Source organism: Panthera uncia, chromosome E1 (genome assembly GCF_023721935.1).
Source record: "Panthera uncia isolate 11264 chromosome E1, Puncia_PCG_1.0, whole genome shotgun sequence".
Taxonomy (NCBI): Eukaryota; Metazoa; Chordata; class Mammalia; order Carnivora; family Felidae; genus Panthera; species Panthera uncia.
In genome coordinates, this window is record NC_064814.1 from 49,689,891 (window position 1) to 49,712,283 (window position 22,393).

The 22,393-nt window shown below is 55.8% G+C and overlaps 1 protein-coding gene across 1 annotated transcript in view; it reads right to left on the bottom strand.

Annotated features, from left to right (window-relative positions):
- Positions 1 to 22,387, bottom strand: part of LRRC75A (leucine rich repeat containing 75A) — a 45,362-nt gene extending 22,975 nt beyond the window's left edge. The window contains exon 1 of the mRNA XM_049636899.1: positions 22,102 to 22,387. Within this exon, the coding sequence (XP_049492856.1) occupies positions 22,102 to 22,353 (252 nt within the window). The 5' untranslated portion in view covers positions 22,354 to 22,387. The remainder of the gene's footprint in view (positions 1 to 22,101) is intronic.
- Between the last annotated feature and the right edge of the window lie 6 nt (positions 22,388 to 22,393).

The window sequence follows — 22,393 nt, forward strand, 5'->3', positions numbered from 1 at the left end:
GGCACAGTCACTGTGGAAAAGAGAATGGCATTTCCTCAAAAAATTAAAAATAGACGGGCGCCCGGGTGGCTCAGTCGGTTAGGCGTCTGACTTCGGCTCAGGTCATGACCTCGCAGTCCATGAGTTCGAGCCCCATGTCGGGCTCTGTGCTGACAGCTCGGAGCCTGGAGCCTGTTTCAGATTGTGTGTCTCCCTCTCTCTCTGCCCCTCCCCAGCTCACGGTCTCTCTCTCTCTTTCTCGAAAACAAATAAACATTAAAAACATTTTTTTATAAAGGCATTTCTTACACACACACACACACACAAAAAAAAAACCATTTTTTTTAGTTAAAAATAGAATTACCATATACGCCCCCGAAGAACCGAAAGCGGGGACTCGAGCCAACATTTGCACACCTGCAGCATTATTTGCAATAGCCAAAAGGTGGAAACAACCCAAGTGTCCACCAACAGATGGGTGGAGAACCAAAGTGTGGTGTATACACAACGATGGAATATTATTCCGTCATGAAAAGGAATGAAACCCCACATGTGCTACACCACGGATGAACCTTGAGGATATTATGCTAAGTGAAATAGGCCGGTCACAAAAGGATAGTCCCACTTACATGAGGTTCTGAGAGCCATCAAATTCACAGAGACAGAAAGTAGGTGGCCGCCATGGGCTGGGGGGACAAGGATTGAGGAGTTAGTGTTTAACGGGTACAGAGTCTCAGCTTTGCAAGACGAGAGAGTTCTGGAGATGGGATTGCACAACAAAGTGAACGCACCAATACCAACCTTTGAAAATGGTTAAGACAGTACATTTTATGTTCTGCGTAGTTCCCAACAACGTAAGGAAAGACCTAGGAAGGCAAACACAGACACCTTCTGGAGGTGGGAGGAGGGCTCAGGAGGAGCAGGGGGCATGCGCATCTGGCCATTTTTTTCTTCTGTCACATTTGGTTACGAAAATTTTTTGCCACTGTGTCCATCTTTCCATCTACAAACGCCAACCTTTTCTCAACCTGTTCTTTTCATCAGGAAAACCGACGGTGGCTCTCAGTCTCTTGTGATTGTAGCTTTTATTTCTTTTAAAGGATTTTATTTTTATTTTTTTAAGTTTTATTTATTAAAAAATTTAAATATTTTTGAGAGAGAGAGAGAGAGAGAGAGAGAGAGAGAGAGAACGAGTGGGGGAGGGGCAGAGAGAGAGGGAGACCCAGAATCCAAAGCAGGCTCCCAGGCTCTGAGCTGTTGGCACAGAGCCCGATGTGGGGCTCACACCCACGAACCGTGAGATCACGACCCGAGCCGAAGTCAGATGCCTAACCAACTGAGCCACCCAGGAGCCCCAAGGATTTTAAGTCATCTCTACCCCCAACGTGGGGCTTGAACTCACAACCTCGAGATAAAGAGTCGCGGGCTCTACCAACTGAGCCAGCAGGGGGCCCCTGATCTTATCTTTTTCATGTCCTTTCCATAACACTCTCTCAGAGTGTCTCAAGTTTGCCTTCCTTGTCCCCATCCTTGATCTCATGTTCTGAGTCTCAGTCTCTCCAGGAAGGACGGCAAGTGGGCGAGCATTTTCCTCCGATTCTTATTTTTCTCATTAATCTCCTTTTCATCTCACCCCCTGGCCCCCCCCCCCCCCCCGTTTCAGCTTGGCCTCTTTGTGCGGCATTTTGTTCTTTTCCCACAAAGTTCACTTCTTCCGGATCCTGCTGTAGATCATTTTTGGAAGTCAGGGTTCAGCTTCCGTGGCATTGATTTATCCTACACACGTGTTTTTTCTTTTCCCCACTTGTTCACCCTGGAAAGAGGCACGATCTAGTAAGACCCACGTCTATCATCTGTCTAGTGGTGATACTGTGATTTGTAGTAACTTATAATATATATTTGGGGGTGCACCTGGGTGGCTCAGTAGGTTGAGCATCTGACTCTTGATTTCGGTTCAACGTTTGTGAGTTCGAGCCCCACGTCGGGCTCTATGCTGACAGCGCAGATCCTGCTTGGGATTCCCTCTCCCTCTCTCAAAAATTAATTAATTAATTAATTAATTAATTAAAAAAATATATAGGAAATATATATTTGGTCTTTGTCCCCATTTCTGGCACAGAGCTCCTAAAACCCTTGGAATTTCCTACATGATGAGAGAGACAGAAGTGTCTTGTGTCGTGTTAATGAGGTGACTTTGGGACAGCCCCCAGGATCACCTAATGAAGGGGGCTGGTCCAGCAGTCGGTGATTAGTGGGTTGGAACTTTCGGTCCCACCTCCCTGCCCTCTGGAGAGGGGTAGGGGCTGGAGGTTGGGTTAGTCGCCAATGGCCAATGATTTCATCAGTCACGACTGTGTAATGAATCCTCCACAAAACCCTCAGATGGGGTTTGGAGAGACAGGTTCGGGACGCGAGGACACAGGGGAGAGCGAGATCATCTGCAGGGAAGCTCTGACTCCTTCCCCCACACCTTGCCCTCTCTTCCATGTGGCGGTTCCTGAGTTACATCCTTTAATAACTAGTAAGTAAACTGCTTTCCCGAGTCCTATGAGCTGCTCTGGCAAGTTCACTGAACCCCAGGAGAGGATTGTGGTGATGAGGGAGCGTAGGGCAAGCTAAGGCAGAGTATAGGCTAACGGCAATCTCCCCCCCCCCCCCACAACCCCTGCAGGTGGCATCTATGGGATATTCCTCAGACACTCCTGGCTGCCCAAGAACAAAGGGGTTCAAGGGCTTGCTATGGCGATGTGGGAAACTAAGACACATGAAAACTTAAACTCCCTTACTGCCTTCAGCTCACTGACGAGTCCTTGAAACAGGCAGCGACCTCCTCTAGGAGCTCAGCTGCCTTGATGATGACACTTCGCTAGGGCCAAAACGGAATCTTGGCTTAACATTTTCCTGACCCCCCCCCAGGAACCTGCAAGTCTACTTTAACATACAAAAATTCCTTTGGAAACCTCCTCTCTCTCAACTGCCCCAAGATATATGCTGGCAATCGTACTCCAAGCTTATGGCCCCCCAATATACACCCGAAGGGTCTCACGACTTGAGGCTTTATTAAACGGTAATAAATGGTGTTTTCCTAACAGCAGCTGGCCACTCAAGGTCCTGGAAACCTTGCTCCCAAAGTTCCTTCGAGACTTACTCCGTCCCTGACCCCTCCCAACTGGAGGGTATATAACGAGTTATCCGTCACGACCCCATGCAGCTCTTCCTGCCCACGGGGCCTGTCCCCGTGCTTTAATAAAATCACCTTTTTTTTAACGTTTTATTTATTTTTGAGACAGGGAGAGACAGCATGAACAGGGAAGGGTCAGAGAGAGGGAGACACAGAATCTGAAACAGGCTCCAGGCTCTGGGCTGTCAGCACAGAGCCCGACGCGGGGCTCGAACTCACGGACCGCGAGATCATGACCTGAGCCGAAGTTGGCTGCCTAACCGACTGAGCCACCCAGGTGCCCCAGTAAAATCACCTTTTTGCCCCAAAGACGTCTTCAAGAATTCTTTCTTGGCTGTCGGCTCCAGATCCCGCCCCCCACCATCACTCCAAAACTTCATCAGTAGGAACCTCCAGCCTGTAGCCCATGGGTCACAGCACGAGTGACAACCTGGACTTTGATTTGGCCTCTGAAGTGGGGGTCGGGCGCAGTCTTGTAGGGCTGAGCGCCCTTCACCCTTGGGCTCTGATGTTCCCCCCAGGTAAACGGGGCCAGAATGGAGTTGAGTTCCAGGGCACCCAGCTGGTGTCTGAGAATTGCATGTCGGTGGAAAACTGCGCCCACACGTTGCAATCGGGGACCAGAGTCATGACCTTGTCCCATGGCTGCTTCCTGGGTAAGAACAGAGTCCACCTCGTCCAGCTCTGGCTTGCTGAAGAAGCCAGCTCGGGGCCAGGCCTGGGACACCGAGCCAAGGCGACTCTGACCTTGGGAAGGGACATCCTCACCCACCCCCACAGGCCGGGACCTTGACGGCCTCCGTGAACATCCACCGTGGTGTCCGCATCCGAGGACTTTCCCAGCCCCGGCGGCCTTACTGCACTTCCGGTCTGGAGGTGGTGGCCTCCTGGGCTTTGCGTTGCTTTCTCCGAATGCAGAAGCAGCACAGGGGAGGAGGGCTCGGAGGGGAGGGGGTAAGCAGCACTCTTTCTATCCCCAAATCACCCGCCTGCCGCTTGCTGGAGGGGAAAGAGGCAGCTGCCTGACTTCCTGATTAATGGAGTTCTCACACTGAGGCCTCAGATTCCTGAGGGGAAGCTGGGAGCCAGCGCTGCTGCAGGAAGACGGGAGGTTCCTCCCAGACTGTCCACCTGTCTCTGTTTTCAGTGTTTTTCATCTTTTTTTGGCATGTCTTCTTAGGGATTTTAGGGGAAGGCTGGGGGAAGCCGCACAGGAGGCCGCCAGGCACACGCTATTTTAAACCCGCAGCCACCCCCTTCCCTTTCAGATTGAGGTTTGAAACTCATCCCCAGAAGGAAGGCCCCACGGGAAATGAGCGCGGTCTCTCCCCTCCAGGCATGACTCCACGGTTTCTGCGACAACAGAGCAGGGGAAGGAGGAAGGCGGCAGGCCGCAGGCTCTGCGTAGAAACCAGCCAAGGCAGACAGCTTCAATCTGGAAGCCGCCAGAGCCTGAATGTGCAAAGCTACTTAATGAGGTTGTAATCAAACACAGTCCACCAGAGGGGGATTAATTAGAGTCCGGAGGGCGGGCAGGAAGCAGCCCGGGCTTCTCTCTCCCCTCCCGGGCTTCTCTCTCCCCTCCCGGCCCTGGAACATCAGAGGCAGCTCTTCCTGAGGGGGTGGGCACCGACTGGGGAATACTGGCTGACTCAACTTCTGTCCCCTCCCCTGTGACATTCAGGCTGGCCTTCCTGGGGATTCCCAGGAGGAGGGGGGGAGGGAAGAGAACTGGCAGGTGCCAGGAGGGAGAAGCAGCCCCAGGGAGAGGAGCCAGAGAGAGGGGGTCTGGTGAGGACTCCAGGCAGCTGCTCACTGGAGGCCGACAAGTCTCCGATGAAGCAGGAAGGAGTCTTAAAAGCCCCCCAGGGAATGCGGGGGGCCGCTGGGGGTGGATGTCCACACCACAGAAAGAGGTGCAGGATACTGAACACCCAAACTGTGGTGCCTAGTCCCCGGAACTCTGGGAGCGCTATCTCCCTTGATAAAAGGGTCTTTGCAGATGTGGTTAAGTAACGGATCATCCTGGATCATCCAGGTGGGCTCTAAATCCAATGACAGGTGTCCTTATAAGGAGGTGACACCAAGGCATAGGCAGTCGGGGCACGCGGCCCTGCCAACAACTTAATTTGGACGTCTGGCCTCCAGAACCGTAAGAGAATACACTTCCGCCGTTCTAAGCCCCCGGGCTGCTGATCCCTTGTTATGGCAGCTCTGGGAAATTAATACACCCAACCAAAACAGAGGTGGCATTTTCCCCGGGGGATGCGCCAAGGAGGGCAAGTGGACTGGGACCCCTCCTCTCCTCCAGCCGTGGGCGACCAAGGGCCACTGCCATCAGAAATCTACTTTGTCTAGGGGCGCCTGGGTGGCTCAGTTGGCTAAGCGTCCGACTTAGGCTCAGGTCACGATCTCACGGTTCGCGAGTTCGAGCCTCGCGTCGGGCTCTGCGCTGACAGCTAGGAACCTAGAGCCTGCTTCAGATTCTGTGTCTCCCTCTCTCTCTGCCCCTCCCCTGCTCATGCTCCGTCTGTCTCTGTCTCAAAAATAAATAAACATCACAAAAAAAAAAAAAAAAAGAAACCTACGTTTGTTTCTACCAGCCTGGGTCCTCTCTGGGTGCATGTATCCCCTCCCGCACCCTTCCCTTTGCTATCTGCCCCCCAAGGAGGTGGGACCGCCTGCCCTGAGATGATTCCCAGCTCACTATGAGAAAGAACGTTTCAAAACAAGAGGCGAAGGAGATTCTGACGGCCCCCGCACCGTGGGGAACCCTATGCCCACTCTGCTGGGTGGGATAAGACAGACCCACAAGGACTAAGACTACGATTCCACCCATATGAGGTCCCTAGAGGAGTCAAGTTCATGGACACACGAAGTAGAAGAAGGGTGGTTGTCAGGAGCTGGGAGGAGGGGGATGGGGCAGTGTTGTTTAGTGGGAATTGAATTCCAGTTGGGAAAGATGAAAACATTCTGGAGACGGATGAAGGGGATAGTTGCACGATGAAGTGAATATACTTAATGCCACTGAACTGTACATCTAAATGTTGTTAAAACTGAATTTTTCAAAAAGATTTTATTTATTTATTTAAATTCATCTTTATTTATTTTGAGAGAGCGAGAGAGAGCAGGGGAGGGGCAGAGAGAGGGAGACAGAGCCCCAGGCAGGCTCCTTGCAGTCAGCACAGAGCCCGATGCAGGGCTGGAACTCATGAACCGTGACATCAGGACCTGAGCCCGAGTCAAGAGTCAGATGCTTAACCGACTGAGCCACCCAGGAACCCCTAGAAGATTTTATTTTTACGTAATCTCTCTACCCAATGTGGGGCTCGAACCCACAACCCTGAGATCAAGAATCACATGCTCCCCTGACTGAGCCAGCCAGACGCCCCTAAAATGGTGAATTTTATGTTATGTCTACTTTACCGCAATTAAAAAAAAAAAACAGGTGATGAGCTCACAGTCATTGGAAGTATGCAAGCAGCAGAAAGATAATCACTCAGCGCTGCTGTAGCAGGCTTCTGTACTATGAGGGAAGGTAACTGCTAAGGAATCTTCCTTCTGATTCCCTGTGATTCTTGTCGTTGGCGTTGACCCCTCCTGGAGGGAAGATCTGGGAGCCAAGGAGCCGATGGTGTGAGAGTGTGTGCCCCACAGGAGTTCTAGATAGCTGCCCTGAGGACAGGAAGAATGGGGGGGGGGGGAGGACCTCTGAAAGGCTGGAGCACTAAGTAGAAATCCGTGAAGCGATCCTTTGACCCTACCGAGGTAGGAAGTGTGAAACGATAGGATCCAAGAGAGAGGAGGAGGTGGGGTTTGGGGGGGGGGAGGGGAAGGGTGCTGGAGAGAGAGGGAACAATGGGGCTCAGACCACCACCGCCTAGGTGCAGGTGCGAGCTTCAAGCAACCAGACCCCAGGCTCCTGCGCCCTGAACAGTAAAACCGTTTCCGTGGCAACAAAGTGTCCTTCACCCAGAAAGGGTTGAATGAAGCCCTGAGATACTGAAGCAAATCAAGCTCAGATAAATTTAGGAATACACGCATCTGGCGTTTCACACATCTGTAATGTTTAAGAGAATTAGGTATATTAGAGTACCTAACAGATTAGCCTTGCAATTCCAATTTAAAACGGGTAATTGAGTAATTGCCTTCAGGCTTATGATTTCCAGCGGAATGCTGAGAGAGGATTAGGCCGAGTTTGCCACAGTTTTGAAATGCTGAAGAGAACTCGTGGGGTGCCTAGCAGGCTCAGTTGCTGGACTCTTTATCTTGGGGTCCAAGTGTATTGAGTTCAAGCCCCACTTTGGGCCTAGAGCCTACAAACAAAACAAAACAGAACAGAACAACAACCACCTCAAACCAAAAAACAACTAAAACCTAAAAAAAAAAACCCACCTTCTATCTTTGGGGCGCCTGGCTGGCTCAGGTCGGTAGAGTGTGCAACTCTTGATCTCAAGGTCGTGAGTTTGAGCCCCATGCTGGGCATGAAGCCCACTCAAAATGTTTAGGAGAAGTTGATAGTCGCCCTATTTATAAGCTTCATCTGTTACATTTTAAGAACTGTTTAGGAACTTGGGAAAGTCCTGCTTCTTATAGGAAGGCTACTTATCAACTTAAGAAAGCTGGGTATGTTAAATCAGTAAAATCACTCAGATATCTAAAGAAGTTTAGTTACTGAAGTTATAAGCCCCACACCCTTAAAAGCAACGGTTAAATCTACTAGACTCATCGGCAGAATAATGGTATTTGTATGTTAACCATAAAATCTTAGTGAAATGGTAGGCTTTAAAATTTCCACTTCAGGGGTGCCTGGGTGGCTCAGTTGGTTAAGCATCTACCTCTTGGTGGCCCATGATCTATCTATCTATCTATCTATCTATAAGTTTATTTACTTTGAGAGAGAGAGAGAGAACATGGGTGTGTGGGAGGGGCAGAGAGAGAGAGGGAGGGAGAGAATCCCCAGCAGGCTCCGCACTGTCAGCACAGAGCTCACCTCGGGGCTCAAACCCATGAACCGTGAGATCATGACCTGAGCCCAAAGCAGATGCTTAACCGATGGAGCCACCCAGGCACCCCTCCACTTCAATATATTAAATAGCAATTGAGAAAAGCCAAGCACCCACAAGTAGTCTGTGTTTGTACGTATACATGTGTATATATGTGTGTATATGTATATGCATGTGGGATGTGTGTATGTATGTGTGTATATGTATATGTGGTGTGTGTGTGTGTGTGTGTGTGTGTGTGTGTGTGTGTGTGTGTGTGCATGCCCCTGGCCCAAGTTGCCGGCCTGGCTGAGGGGCGTGGGGCAAGGAGTGAGGTTCTCTGGTCCCATCTCAGGGTGCTGTGTCCCCCGGTGGGGGGGGTGGTGGTGGCTGGCCACTCTCTTGCTCTTCTTAGGCCACCTGGCCCCCCGCAGGGTTTTGAAGCCAGCATCCGGGCAGGCCGGCCCTCCTTAATTGTGACAAGTGCTTGGGCTGCTGCAACCGCCCTCCCCACCAGGGTGCAGGGGCCGGTCAGCAGCTTCCCCAGGCGCAGGGCTTTATGGCTGCTGCGTGTGATTTGTGTGTTATCTTTGAAGTCTTTCAAAAGGACACTCTTTGCATGAAACAGTCCCCTGGAAACAGATGCCTGGCTGTTGCCAAGTGTCACTGAATTAAAGTCCAAGGAACGGCAGTGGCAACAAATAAATAGCACAAAGATACTTTCTCTTTAGAAAGATATAAAGTCAGCGGAAAGGGTGTAGCGGGCCTGAGGTGGGTCTGGTCTGCTCCCCTGTGGTCACATCTCCACCTAGACTCTGCTCGGGGTGGGACAGGGGACCACCGCGTCCCTGTCCAGGGTTGGGCCCCAAGTAACGGTGTGGCTCCGAGTAAATCATCCCCTGCGCGTGGCAGCAACGTCACCTACAAATGCAGATGGCACTGGCTCATTCCTCCTAGAGAGCGAGCAGAAAGTAGGAGAGAGCGGCCCATCAGAGGCTTGGAACACAAGGAATTCAACAAACAGCGATTTCTTTTCTCCTGTCGGACGCTTTGGCTACTGTGCTTCAGGACTTGGGGAAGGGTGCTGGAATTTGCACTGCTTCCCAAACTTGGTTGCCGAGCCCCTCCCCCACTCCCAGTGCGTCTTGTGGGGCTGGGACTCTGCAGAAAGCCTGGGGCCAGAGGGTCCCTGAGGTCCCCTGGCTTCTACATTCCACGGATTCTCAGCAATTTGTCATCAGTCCCAGCGCCCTCCTGATCCCTCTGCTTGGGAATAGTCTGCATGAGTTATTTATGCTTTCCGGGGGATGCATTTGTCCTCGCTGGGGTAAGTTTTGTTTGTTTCAGATGAAAGCTTTGGTCCATGGTCAAGGGAACTGTAGGTAATGGCAAAGAGGTGGAGGGGTGGCTTACAGGCTCCTTCTGGCTCCTAACAACCTGCTTTCCAAGTAGGACAGAAACAGCCCATTTCTCGGAGTGAGAAGCTGGGGTGTGGACGGTTGTCTCACACAGTGAGCGAGCAGCGGGGACAGGAGGGCCCCAGAGTCCCTAGAAGTTTCTAACTCCTTCTCTCCAGCCCCCAGTTCATAGAGGACAAGGGTACTAGTCAGGGTTCTCCAGAGAAACAGAACCAATAGTGTATGTGTTTGCATATATGAGAGAGAGAGAGAGAAGGAACTGCCCCATGAGATCTGGCAAGTCTGAAGTCTGTAGGGTAGGCTGGGACGCTGAGGACCCAGGAAAGAGTGGATTTTGCAGTCTTGAGTTTGAAGGCGATCTGGAGGCCGAATTCCAGCCTTTTCTCTCAAGGTCTTCAACTGATTGGACAAGGCCCACCCACTTTCTGGAGGGCATCCGCTTTACTCAAAGTCTACTGATTTATTTATGTTTATTTCTGAGAAGGAGAGAGAGAGCGCACGAGGAGCAGAGAGAGAGAGGGAGACACAGAATCCGAAACAGGCTCCAGGCTCTGAGCTGTCAGCCCAGTGCCCGACGTGGGGATCGAACTCATGAGCCATGAGATCATGACCTGAACTGAAGTTGGATGCTTAACCCACTGAGCCACCCAGGCGCCCCCGGAGTCCACTGATTTAAATGTTAGTCTCATCTAACCGTCCATTTGCGGTGACATGCAGACTTGGGTTTGACCAAAAGTGGGTACTGTGGCCCAGCCAAGATGACACATAAAAGTAACTGTCCCAACAAACAGAGGGTCTTTACCACTTTAAAATCTCCAGGTCGGAGGCAAGGCCTAGGCAAAGCTTCCGGGGATCTGGGTGAGCAGGGATGAGTCACACTGGAGCAGGGATCCAGCCTGACCCAGCTCACTCCCACCTCCAAGCAGGAAGTGGCAAGGAGGGAGGAAGAGGAGGAGATTCCCAGCGTCTGTGGCCTTGGCCCTGTCAGCACCTCCAGAATCAGCCAATTCCCCCAAGACCTTTCAATTTAGAATCTTTGAGGTCGACGGCGTATCGCTAAGGAGCTGTGCACCATTCTCTGGGCAGCAGGGAAGACAGGAGGGGGCCCAGCAAGGGAGCCACAGATGTGCTCTCCGAGGGCTCCCGGGTCAGGTGGGATCTTCCCCATCCTAAGGCCCTGCTCCTCAGGGCCTCGTTGTCCCCACAGACGACATGAACAGGGCCACCAGCAGCAGCAGCAAGAGGGAATCAGTGAGACTTAGAGACTGCAAAGGAAGGGGGGGGGGCTTTGTCTGATTTGTCCACCACTTTGAGGGACCAGGAGGGAGGGGTGCAGGTGGAGGTGGGGGCGGGTGAGGTGAGAGGGCCAGTGAAGCCTCAGAGCTTTCCACCAGGGTCCTGGGCCTCTCCTTCCACCCCAGCCTCCCTGCATCCTGCCTGCCAGATTTCCCCTGGTGGCCCTCCTTCCTCAAGATCATGGCTGGGTGGGACGTCAGAGTGCCGTGCTAGAACACCTGCTCTCAAGTTCCCAGCTGGCTGCCCTCGCTCCTTTGGGCTTCCTGACCAACCTCTGGCTAGTTTTTTTTTTTTTTTTTTTTTTAATTTTTAATGTTTATTTTTGAGAGAGAGAGAAACAGTGTGAGCAGGGGAGGGCCAGAGAGAGAGGGAGACACAGAATTCTCAGCAGGAAATCAGATCGAATGAAGTGATTTCATCTGGAGTTGTGGGGGCGGAGGGGCGGGTACTTGCAGGGGGTGGGAAGGATCCAGACCTTATTTCCCCTCGCGCTAGCAGAGGCGGGAATGGAAAAACAGTCTGGGAAGCTGGAGGGGAATTCCTGGATCCTTGGAAAGAGGAGGGGCCGGAGCCCGTGGGAAGGGCAGCGAGGAAGGGACACGGTGATGTCCCTGCTTGACCCTCGGTGCTCCCGCTCAGGATGTTTCTGATTCTGTCTGACACCCTTTGAGAGGCAGGAATGTTGAGCCAGAACCTTACAGAAGATGCCCAACTGCTCTACCGCCCCGATTTAGGAAGAAGAGGGTGAGCATCTGGCTCAGAGGCAGAAATCATGTGCTGGCTGACATTTTACCATTCCCTGCCTTAGGTGATCTGGGAAGGCTGTTCCAAGGAGACGAGTGGGGAAGGGGCGAGGATCCTGACTGGCCTCAGCTGAACTGTGTGCACTTTCGCCGAGGCGGCCAAGTGCAGCCGTGCAGGGCATGGGTGTCTGGGTGGGGCTGAACTCACCAGGACCTGACTGTGGCTGTGCTAACCGCAAAGGCCCTACAGGGGCACGGGGCTGCCCTGCATCTCACTGAGAGAAACCAAGGGGACGAGGCATCCCTGACCCACATGGATTCACTGAATGGCCTCCACACCTCCAAAGCCCCGGGTGGTTTCCTCAGGCTGACCGGGAGCAGAGGTGTGGCCCTAAGGGGGGGGGGGGGGGGCAGTGAGCTCACGACTACCTTCTTTGTCTTCAGGTCTTGGTCTGCTCCCTGCTTTCTCCCCCGTGAGCTCACCATAGCCTGGGCCGCCACGGTCTCCACATCCTTATTTATTTTTTAATGTTTATTTATTTTTGAGAGAAAGAGAGGGAGCATGTGGGGGGGGGAGGGGCACAGAGAGAGGGAGACAGAGGATCCAAAGCGGATTCTGTGCTGTCAGTCCCTCCCCATCTCACTGTAAAAAACAAACGAACAAAAAAACTGTCACGGGGGCACCTGGGTGGCTCAGTCGGTTAAGCGTCCAACTTCCGCTCAGGTTACGATCTCACCGTTTGAGGGTTCGAGCCCCGCGTCGGGCTCTGTGCTGGCAGCTCGGAGCCTGGAGCCGGCTTAGAGAATGTGCTCGGAGGAACGGCACTCCCCACCCTTCCCCTCCCTGGAGGTCTGGCTTCCCCAGCCCTTTGCTCCTGCCAGTTCATACAAGGGTGCGGGGACGGCCAGGGTTCCTGCCCCACGAAGAGGCCCAGAGCCCTTCCCTCGTCCTGCCCTTGAGGATGGGACCCAGAGCCATGAGTCCCGACCCAAGGAAGCTCAGGGGTTATTCCCTGGGACACACACAGGCCCCCGCTGTTTCTCCAGGGATCACGGGGTGTGAGAGGCCCTTGGGAGGCAGGGACCTGGGCCCAGTCTTGTGGGATCCTGTGCAGGCCACGACTCCCCTCTGGGCCTGCACTCCCACAGAGCATCTCAGCTCTGACTGCAGCAGGCTTCCTCACTGAAAGGAACCACAGGAGCCCCTTCTCTCCATCCAATTCCTCCAGGGAGCAGGGAAGGAGCAGAGCCAAGCCCCCTTGGAGCTCTAAGGACATTCAAACCCCAGCCCTCCCTGTTCTCTGGTGGCTGGGACCCAGGACCACAGCCAGGAGTGAGCCGATGAGACCACGGTAGGCAAGATGGTCAAGTGGCCAATCAAAAGGCCAGAGGACTGGCCCAGCAGCTGGTGCCAGGCGGGCCTAGAGCCCCCTCCCATGCTCCTTCCTCTGTAGCCCTTGCTTTCTCTTGTTCACTCACCTACCTAGGGAGAAAGTGACAGCCCCACGGGAAGGACATCAGGAGCCCTAAGAGATCACAAGCCAATCTCGGCAAATACGTCAGAGTCACACTGAGTTTACTGTATGATGCTGGAGGTGGAATCTTCAACACCTGGGCCCTGGCAGGTGCAAAGAGGACAGAGGACACCCTCCTTGTCCCCCCCAGGATGGCCGGCTGGAGCAGCATCCGAGGATGGGGAGGGGAGCAGAGTCAGGCACCGCTAGTGGGTGGTATCACTGTCCGGCGGGCCGGGCCGGGCCGGGCTGGGCGAGGCGGCCCCGCGTGGGCGGCAGAGGGATGCGAGCCCTGGTCCTGTCTCTGCGTTATGGGTGCAGAGCTATGGGCTGGGCAGTCTGACCATTTGCCAGGAGTGAAAATCAGAAAGACGCGTTGTGTTCCGGGCTGGGATTCCTCCGGGGCCAAGGAAGCCTGAACGGCCTCCCAGCTGACCACAGAGCATTCTCTCTTGAGCAGCACCCGCATCTCCTGTACCCGCCCACCCCCCCTCCAACCCTCAGGGTGCTCTGCACACTGGGGGTGGGTCTGCTGGGTGTGCTGGGACCAGCCGGGTTGACATGGGGGGGGGGTGGACTCTCCCGGTCTCTGTCTGCCCCCAGCACCATGGGAGGGAATCCTGCCCCACTCCCGGCTCTCCATGTGGGGCCTGAGCCCAAAGCATCCGGAGGCGGTGGCTGCATGGACAGAACTAAGGGTAGCAGGGGCTGTGGAGGAGGGGTGGGGAGGGCGGGTGGTCACAGACTGCTGCTTCGCCGGGTACAGTCCCCGGCTCCCTGCAGGTGGTTGCTGTGCTTGAGTGGGGAGGGCTTCCGGTCTCCACCGGGGGTCGCACCCCTGCCTGGTGGCCCTCAGTGGGAGAGGGGTGTCCTGCAAGCCTCCTTGGGCAGCCAGTGACTCTGCAGGGGAAGCAGCTGTGTGTGGACGGGGGTGGGGGGTCCCTGGAGGGGAAAAAGAGAGTCAGAGCTCCCAGTGAGGCACTGGGATGCTCTTGGGGAGCCTAGGCTAAGGGCCTGGAGGGAGGTATGCACCGGAGAGGGCCAGACCCAAGCACCAGGGCTGCTGGGAGGGGTCCTCGGGGCAGGGGAGGAGGAGAGGGAGGTTGGCTTCCTGCAGCCTCCAGGCTCAGCGCCTGTGTCCACCCAGAAGCCCTGTGGGGGAAAAGGAGTTTGCAAAGCAGCTAGCCTGTGCCGCGTGCCCTGCACCTGCGAATGCCACTCCCCTCACCCCCCGCTATCCCCTACGGCCACTTCCCTGGCTCTCTGCCCAGCCCAACCTCTCTGGGTCTGTGGCCAGAGTCAATGGCAGAGCGGGAACGTGACCCGCTACGGCTGGCCCTACGCTCACTCGCCGCCCGTCTACAGAACCAGCGGCTCCTCTGATTCCGCTAAAAACAAGCACCGGGGCGGACCCTGCCTTGCCCACTCCTTCCAGGGGCCACCCACCCCACCCCCGCTCTGCCCAGGCTGGGAGACTGGGTCTCTGTGGGCAGGACAGAGGCACCAAGGAGCGGAATCATGAACACTGAGCTAGGCCTGCCCTGCGGGAGGGAGAGGAGAGGAGAGGAGAGAGGCGGATGCGAGAGGGGCCCTGGCGACCTCCTGGGAGCAGAGGGGGAAGAGAGGGAGCCTGAGGGAGTTCCACAGGCTGCAGGTCCCCCCCCGCAGGGCCTGGCTAAGCCTGGAGACAGGCCTCATTGTCCTTCGTGACACCCTGGGTGAAGGGCTCACAGGACAACGCAGGCCTCTCTGAACACGGGTCTTTGCTCGCGAATCGCAGCCTGGAGCTACAGGACGGTGTGCAAGTCCGCTGCCCCGGCTTCTGCCCTTGACACTGTGTGACTACCACCCTCCTCTGTCAGAGGAAGGGTAGGTCGGCAAGGGCCGCTGCATGCGCGACAGGCTGGCCTCTGCAGTGGCCGGTGTGCGGGCTGTGCAGGGGTCAACCCCAGAGCCCCAGGGGGCTGTTTCCCTCCAGAAGCCCCTCCCCGTGTCCCCGGCTCTTCCACTGGCTGGGGACAGGGGAGTGACCTCCGGGCATGGATGTGAATCCAGCTTAGGGCCTCGAAGACAGAACTGGGCACAGATGGGAATGAATGGGTCTTTGTGAAACCACTGGAGCCTGGGGGAACCTGAGCGATGGCAGAGAGCCTCAGTGGTCATCTCAACCATACACCGCCCCTTCATTTTGTAGATGGGGAAACCGAGGCCAGAGAAGGGAAGGAGCTGGGCACCCGGTACGGTCTGAGCTGGGACCGGAACCAGGGCTCCCGGATGCCAGCGAAGGGAGCCACCTCCGCGGAGCCCTTTTCTCTGGGCCAATGCTCAGCGCCAGCCCCTTGGGTCCTCACAAACCCTCCAGGCGGCAGGGAAACAATTATGAGTACCGCTTTTCCTTTTTGCCTGCCTGCTGCCTCCCCAGCGCCTAGAAGAGTGCCTCGAAGAACAGGCACTCGACTGTGAAATAGAGGAATTCATTCCTGCTGTCTTATTTTTGCTCATCTGCCTTTTCATATTTTACTACAATGATTATACAGTGCTTTCATAATATTAAACCCCCCCCCGCCATTCTTTTTTTTTTTTTTTTTTTTCCACTGTAAGCAATATCCTGCCAACCTCCCAAGACTATTTAAGGAGCAAAAGAAACGAGGGAGAACGCTTTGTGGACTGGAAAGCAACGTGCAGACAGGAGGGGTGTCTCCAATGACCACTCTCCGGCCCAAGGCACCGGCCCACCAAGCAGGCGACTGAAATGAGCTGGACCCCTTTCTCCATGGAGGCTGGGGTGTGCCGCAGAGGGAAGTTGACCAAAAGCAGGCCGACTAATAAGAGGCAAAGCGTTTGCTTCTCCCCCCCCCCCCCCCCCACCATCACCAACCCTCCCGAGGAAAGGAAGGGATACAGAGAGAAACGTGTAAATGCAGAGAGAAGCAGAAAACTAGTTGTGGGCATGCAGGGCTGAGCAGGGGTGGGGGGCAGCCTGGAGGAGGCCACCTCTCTACCAGGCAACACATTCAGACACCCCCCACTCCCAGCCGGACTCCTGCATCTACGCTGGTGAAGATCAAGTTAGAAACATCAAAATGCCACATGCCTTTGAGCAGCAGCCGTCAGCAGAACTCCATATGGCTGTGGCAGCCAGGAGTTTGAGCTAATAAAAGTTAAAAAAAAAAAAAAAAAAAAAAAAAAAAAAGCTGGGAAATGCTCCCGGAGAGCCACGTGGGCCCTGCTCAGGGCTGGTGGGTGGGGTGGGGAGAAGAGGCACTGTGGCGAGCCCACACTACCCCCACCCCCCCCGAGTGTTCCAAGGTCACCGTCCTCATCAGAACAGGCTGCTCGTGCAGGATGCGGCTGTGTGTGTGTGTGTGTGTGTGTGTGTGTGATTTTGCTTGAGGGTCACCCACAGCGCTGCTCTTGGAGGGGAAGGGCGGGAGAAATGGCAGGCGGAGATCCCCTCCTTAAAGTGGGGATGTCGACCCCACCCCTTGAGCATCCCGGTGGGGAAGCCAGAGAAAAGACCCTGGTCACCTGGGTGACCCTTGCGCCAGGTGGCTCTCACCTGCAGGGGGCGTGCAGGGTACACAGGAGCTGCTGGCACCCAGAGAATGGGGAGCGGGGACAATACCAACTCTGCAGGTTACTGGAAGGATAACCTGGCTCTGTGCTTGGGGTGGAAACACTCCAGAAGTCTGAGCCAGACCACGCTGGTTGCTGAGAAAGAGGAGCAGTGGTCTCGGGGAAGTATGCCCGAGAAGAAGTTTAAAATCCATTCGACAAGGATCTCTTGAAAACCCACTATGCCCAGTACATGATCTATGGCCTCTGCCCGAGAGAAGCACACACGGAAATGAAATGACATTGGGGGAAGGGGCAGGGGGTGTCCCAGGTCACCAAGGAGGGGTGTCCATACGTGGACCCCAGGGTATTTCAGGAGCTCTGAAGACAAACAGCAAAGCAGATCCTGGTCATCTCTGAGGAGGTGGGCATGTGTTCCAGAAAGAAGGTCCCCAGCCCACCAGATGTGAAGTCGGGACAGCCGGCCCAGGCCCAAGACACTCAGTCATGGCTGCCCATACAGAGGCTACCGTGTCCCTGGCCTTGCAAACCAGCAGAGCAGGCCCTGGCATTGGATTCCTTCTGCACCTTTATTACTGGAAATGCCTGTGCCCAGCCCAGTCAGAGAGCGGTGGATTTTAAAAAAGGAAGGTTTCTCTTTGTGGGTGAAACGAACATGATTCAGCACAAGCAGCCGATCGGGAATGTGGAGGCCAGGCTCTCCCTTCAGGCTCGGCCCCCACCCCCCACCCCCCTCGCGGCCACCTCGGCAGAGGCTCCAGACTGCACCTGCAGGATGGGATCCCCAAGGTGCCCACGGAGGCCGGGCAGCGGGCCACTCCTCTCTCCAAGAACACCACCACCTGGCAGGCCGCCAGGAACAGCCAAGCCCCGCGGACACTGCTCCCAGGCATCCAGTGACACACAGAGCAAACGTGTCAGATCTCACGGTCATACTAATGCTTCTCATAAATAAGCCCCCAGATGCACAGCTGTGGCTGGGGATTCACGAGCCTTCTGAGGACACACCGTGACAGTGGTGTGGACGCCCATCTTCACAGTACACAGACTTACTGAAGAATGTCATAGGCCTGTGGGTGTTCAGTACCATGCCAGGGACAACGGGGGCGGGGTGGGGGAGACGGTGGGGTCTCCACGCTCGGGAAGCATATGACTTAGTCTGACAAACAAAATCTATGTCAGGTGAGAAACTACGTACGGATGATTAAACGCTACCCACTGTGGTAGGACCGAAAAGGCAAGTGAATCTCAGAGCCAAGGGCAGACACGGAGGGCGGCCTTGGAAAGGCAAGAAGCGTTCATTGGACACAAGGAAATGCATTTCAAGTCAGGGAAGAATAAGATCAAGGCCAAGGGTGGGAGACCTCCGTGTTCGGTGTCCTCCAACCTGCTCACCTAAAGAGATTTTCTCGGGTGGGGTGTCAGAAGAAAAAGGTGACCTTCAAGGCTATTTTCTTCATCTTTCTGACTCCAGCCAGGAAGCACCTGCCCAGTATCCAGGACCCCAGGGAGCCTCTAAATGCCTGTCTACTCTTCAGTCCCCCTAGGAAGCAAGTTACCCTTGGCCCCGGGCAGGGGGAGGGGAGTTTTTTGGTTTTTTTTTTTTTTGCATTAGCTGACATGGCTCATGCTCCCAGGTACAGAGGGAAGTCAGCCCTGCCACTCTGGCCACAGCAGACTGAATCCAGCGCCCATGGCGAAGCCACACCGCTGGATGGGGCTGGACAGGCTAACCCTGGAAACAGCTCTGCCCAGTAGGGCTGCACCATATTGAGTGGCAATGAACTGATCCGGTCGGATTCTCTTTATGAGAGAGCGGGGAGGCTGGTGAACAGGAGGAGGTGGGCCACTGCAGCCTGGCATCTCCTAGGGAAACTGACCCCTTATTCTAGTGCTCCTCGAAGCTGGCCGACGAGCCAGTCTGCACCTGTGGGACTCAGAGAGGCTGCGTTCGCCCTCTCTCTATGCCTAAAAGTACTTCTTCCCCAGGGCTCCTTAAAGATGGCAAGCCGGAGCCCAAGACTTAAGGAGAGGCATGTGGGGAAAGAATGGAGACATCCTGCAGAATGGAATCCAGCGGTGGGGAGAGGAAGGGCCTCCTCTATCTATAGGTGGCTTCTTCTTTTGTCCCCATGAGTCCCGCATCCCCCACTGCTTCTGAACTTGCAGGGAGCTTTTTTGGTCCAGGCTGAGCCCTGGCCAGGTAGACAAGACCCAAAAGCTCTTTGGGCCTGGCCTGAGAAAGGATACCAAGACGCTGCCCGGAGCCTGGCCAGACCCAAAGCTGGGCAGATTCTCTCGTGTCTTATCACTGCCCGTGAGAACGTGCAGAGCTGACTCAATTCCACATACTTTGTAGCGTTCTCTGCTCAGGACCCCAGATAACTCTTTGGGAAATGAGGAAATACAGCTCAGAGAGCTGTTATCTGCTGGGTCCAAGGTCAAAGCAGATTAAGGACTGGAAGGCAAGCTGCCAGAGCTGAACCTTGGTCCCAGGCTCCCCTCACGATTACACTGCTCCTCAAGAAACAGGTCCACTCAGGCACCCTGCCTGAGCCCCAGGGGCCACGGCTCACGATCCCGACCATTAAGCAAAGCTTCCTGACACCTCTCCAACAGGTGCCAAGCACGGACTAGCGGGAGAGTCTCCAATCAGGGAAACCACCCTGCAAATCTTAGCGGCGAACGAGGGGCATTCAGAAGAAATGACACCAACGGCCACCACAAACTGCCACGCGAGGTCCTGAGGAATGGAAACAGCATTCCTGAGCCTGTAGCAAGTCACGTGGTGGTGGTGGTGGTGGCGGGGCGGGGGGGGGGGGGGTACCAGACTGGAGCAAATCTTGAACTTGGGGTCTGTGAACCCTCGGGAATTTTCACAAGATTGCACGTCTGGTGCATTAGTCTGGGAAGAGCGTCTGGAGCTCTTCCGGGGCTCGAGATGCTCAAGGACGGGAGGCTAAGCCCCCTCCGACCCTAGCGCTCAGGGTATTCCCAAACCCGGCAGCCAAACACGTTTTCAAGCACAGGAGAATGCACCACGCACAATAAGTAACCCAGCGCTGTTACTGCCCTGGCTACTGTTGCTTCCTACCTTTCCTATTTATCTACCCCTGCCCTGGGGGTCTGGGTCCACACACCTGCAAGATGCAGCACCCTGAGCACGGCACTCACCTGTCTGGGCCCGCTGTGTCCCTAGAGAGGCTCACCTGGTCCACCCCCTGGTGAGGCCCTGGGTGTTTCCCTGTCTCTCAGTGACTGCTCATTCCCTTTCTGCACATCACTACCTCCAGACGAGAGGAGCAAACTGGGAAGGAAAACACAATTCGGGAGAAAGAGCCACGTAGGTGCACAGCGCAGATCCAGCTCAAAATTCCTCTAACCAGCCTCAGGATCCTAGAACACCACCTCTCTGACATCTGGCCACCTGGCGTGCTCCCCTCTCGCACTGCCCAGGGCCCGTGGCCAATTCTTGGAGGAGCCCTGATCTGTACACGTTCCAGGCGACGGGGCAGCGCTCCAGGCCCCTAGGGCAAGCCCATCACTGGCTCGGGAGAGACCGGCAGACCTCAGCCACAAGCCAGAGGTCAAGGGAGCCTGGCCCACGTAAGCTGGGAGGCAAGTTATTCTGGTGCTGTCACAGAAAAGGGGCAAGTCTGATTGACCCCGTCCTGGCCCCCATCAGCCCTGTCAATCCTGCCACGAAGAAGGGTGTCAGGCCACACACAAGACCAACGTGTCTCGGGAAATGCTCCCTGTCTCAAGAACCCTGTGACTCTCCAAAAACCAGGGAGAAGTTCAGCTTCAGGAGGTGGAATCACAGTCTGTTTCAGGGGGACGGGAGGAGCCCAAGATGTCTGCCAACTCCTGCCGGGCCCTACCCGAACGGCCCTCGAGAATGCTGGCTTTACTTGGTTCTTTTACCTTCTAAGCAGGGGCTTGTCTCGACCCCCGCCTGTCAGCCCTCTCCCCTCTCCTGGACCCCCTGAAGCACCCGCCCCAATGCTGGGGGAATCGCCTGTGGTCAGCAGAACCTTCTTACTGTCTGGTGTGCGAATGGGCTACGAAGGTCTGGAAAATCCATTATTCTGTTTGGAAGAGAAAGAGCTTCCACAGAGGCCTTAATGATTCAATCCAGAGAGGAAACCTAGAGATCCGGCGCTATCTCAGGCATCATTCTGGATGCTGCCTGTAAAAGTTAAGGCAAGAGCAGAAGCTCCGAGTCTCCCCAAGTCCCCAAGCCTCTGCTTCCTTCTCCCTGTGCAGTGCACATCTTGGGAACATACTCCAGGGTAAACCAGATATAAAAGGTGTGTGTGGCGGGGCGGGGTATAAAATCCACAAGGGACGTGCGTCTCATTCGATTTTGAAAGCTCCTAGAAGGAAGGCACTCCTACACCCTCTTTCATGAGTGATGGAAAAACTTCAGAAAGGCCACCTGAGGTCTCCTGCTCCCTGATCCGCACTGGACTCCACCACCGATAGAGAATACCTCGGGGCCTGGACTCTGTCACCCACCCCCACCCGCCAAAGCCGGTCCAAGCCAACTTGGTGATGGGGGACGTATACACTCCTGTCTCTCTCTCACTCAACAAAATCCATGGAACAGGGGGGCCCCCCTTCCTCACAAGAAAGCGGGTGAAAAACAAGCCAGAGAGGTGGATGACAGCGGCCGCCCAGGACAGCCCCAAAGCAAAGGGGCCTGGCCAGATCTGCAAAGTCAGTCCCCAACCAATGGGGCAGGGACAGGAACAGGCTGAAGGCAGAGTACTGGCCACCTCCCGAAGTTCCTGCACCAGGTTACTCACCCGGGAAACCAAGCCAGCCCCCCTCTCCTTTCTCTCTACTGTTCAGCAGGGACTCCTGGCTGAGCACCTGTCAAAGTAAGCCAGGGGAGATCAACGCTGTCTCCCACCTCACCCGTAATCCAGGATGCCTCCCGGTGGCCAAATGACCTGGGGGCCGGCGCCTCACCAGTCCCAGGGCTGCGCCCTTGGACTCCCCCGGGGGAAAACTGACAACTGCGCATTCCTTGAGGACCCCTGGTGACGGCCAGCGGGTAGAGAGGAAGGAAAGCGCCTTGGCGCAGACCAGGCATCCGTCCCCGCACCCGCTCCCACCGACCATCCTTGGGACCTGCCTCCCTCTCTGCCCGTGGAGGAGAGAAGCGGGGACGTTATTCCAACAGGTCCCCCTCTGCCGGGCCTCACCGGGCCAGCCTTCCCCCGCCCCGCCCCGCCCCGCGAGGCCTCAAATTCAGCGGGAGCGCCGAGGCACCTGCTGCCAGACCCGCTCCATCCCCGCGAGAGGGGGGCCCTGGGCGGTGCCCTCGGCGCTCCGGGCCTGCTCGGCAAGGGGCGGGGCGCTCCCGGGGCCGGCGCGCCCCCCGCGCCCCCTGCCCGCGCTCACCTGGCGCAGGTGCTGCAGCAGCGTCCCCGCCTCCTCCCGCCGGCCCTGGCGCACCATCCGCAGCAGCTCCTGGACCATGCCGACGCGCCGGTGATAGGGGGGCAGCCCCGCGCCGGCGCCCGCGCGCCCCGCCTTGTCCCCGGCGCGCAGCAGCAGCGACGCCCAGAAGTCGGGCCGCTCGCGGCGGGGGACGGGCGCCGCGCCGGGGCTGGCTCTCTCCGCCAGGCTGCCCTTGGTCTGCCGGGTGCCCATGCCGCCGCCGCCCGCCGGCACTGCCCGCGCCCGGCCGCGA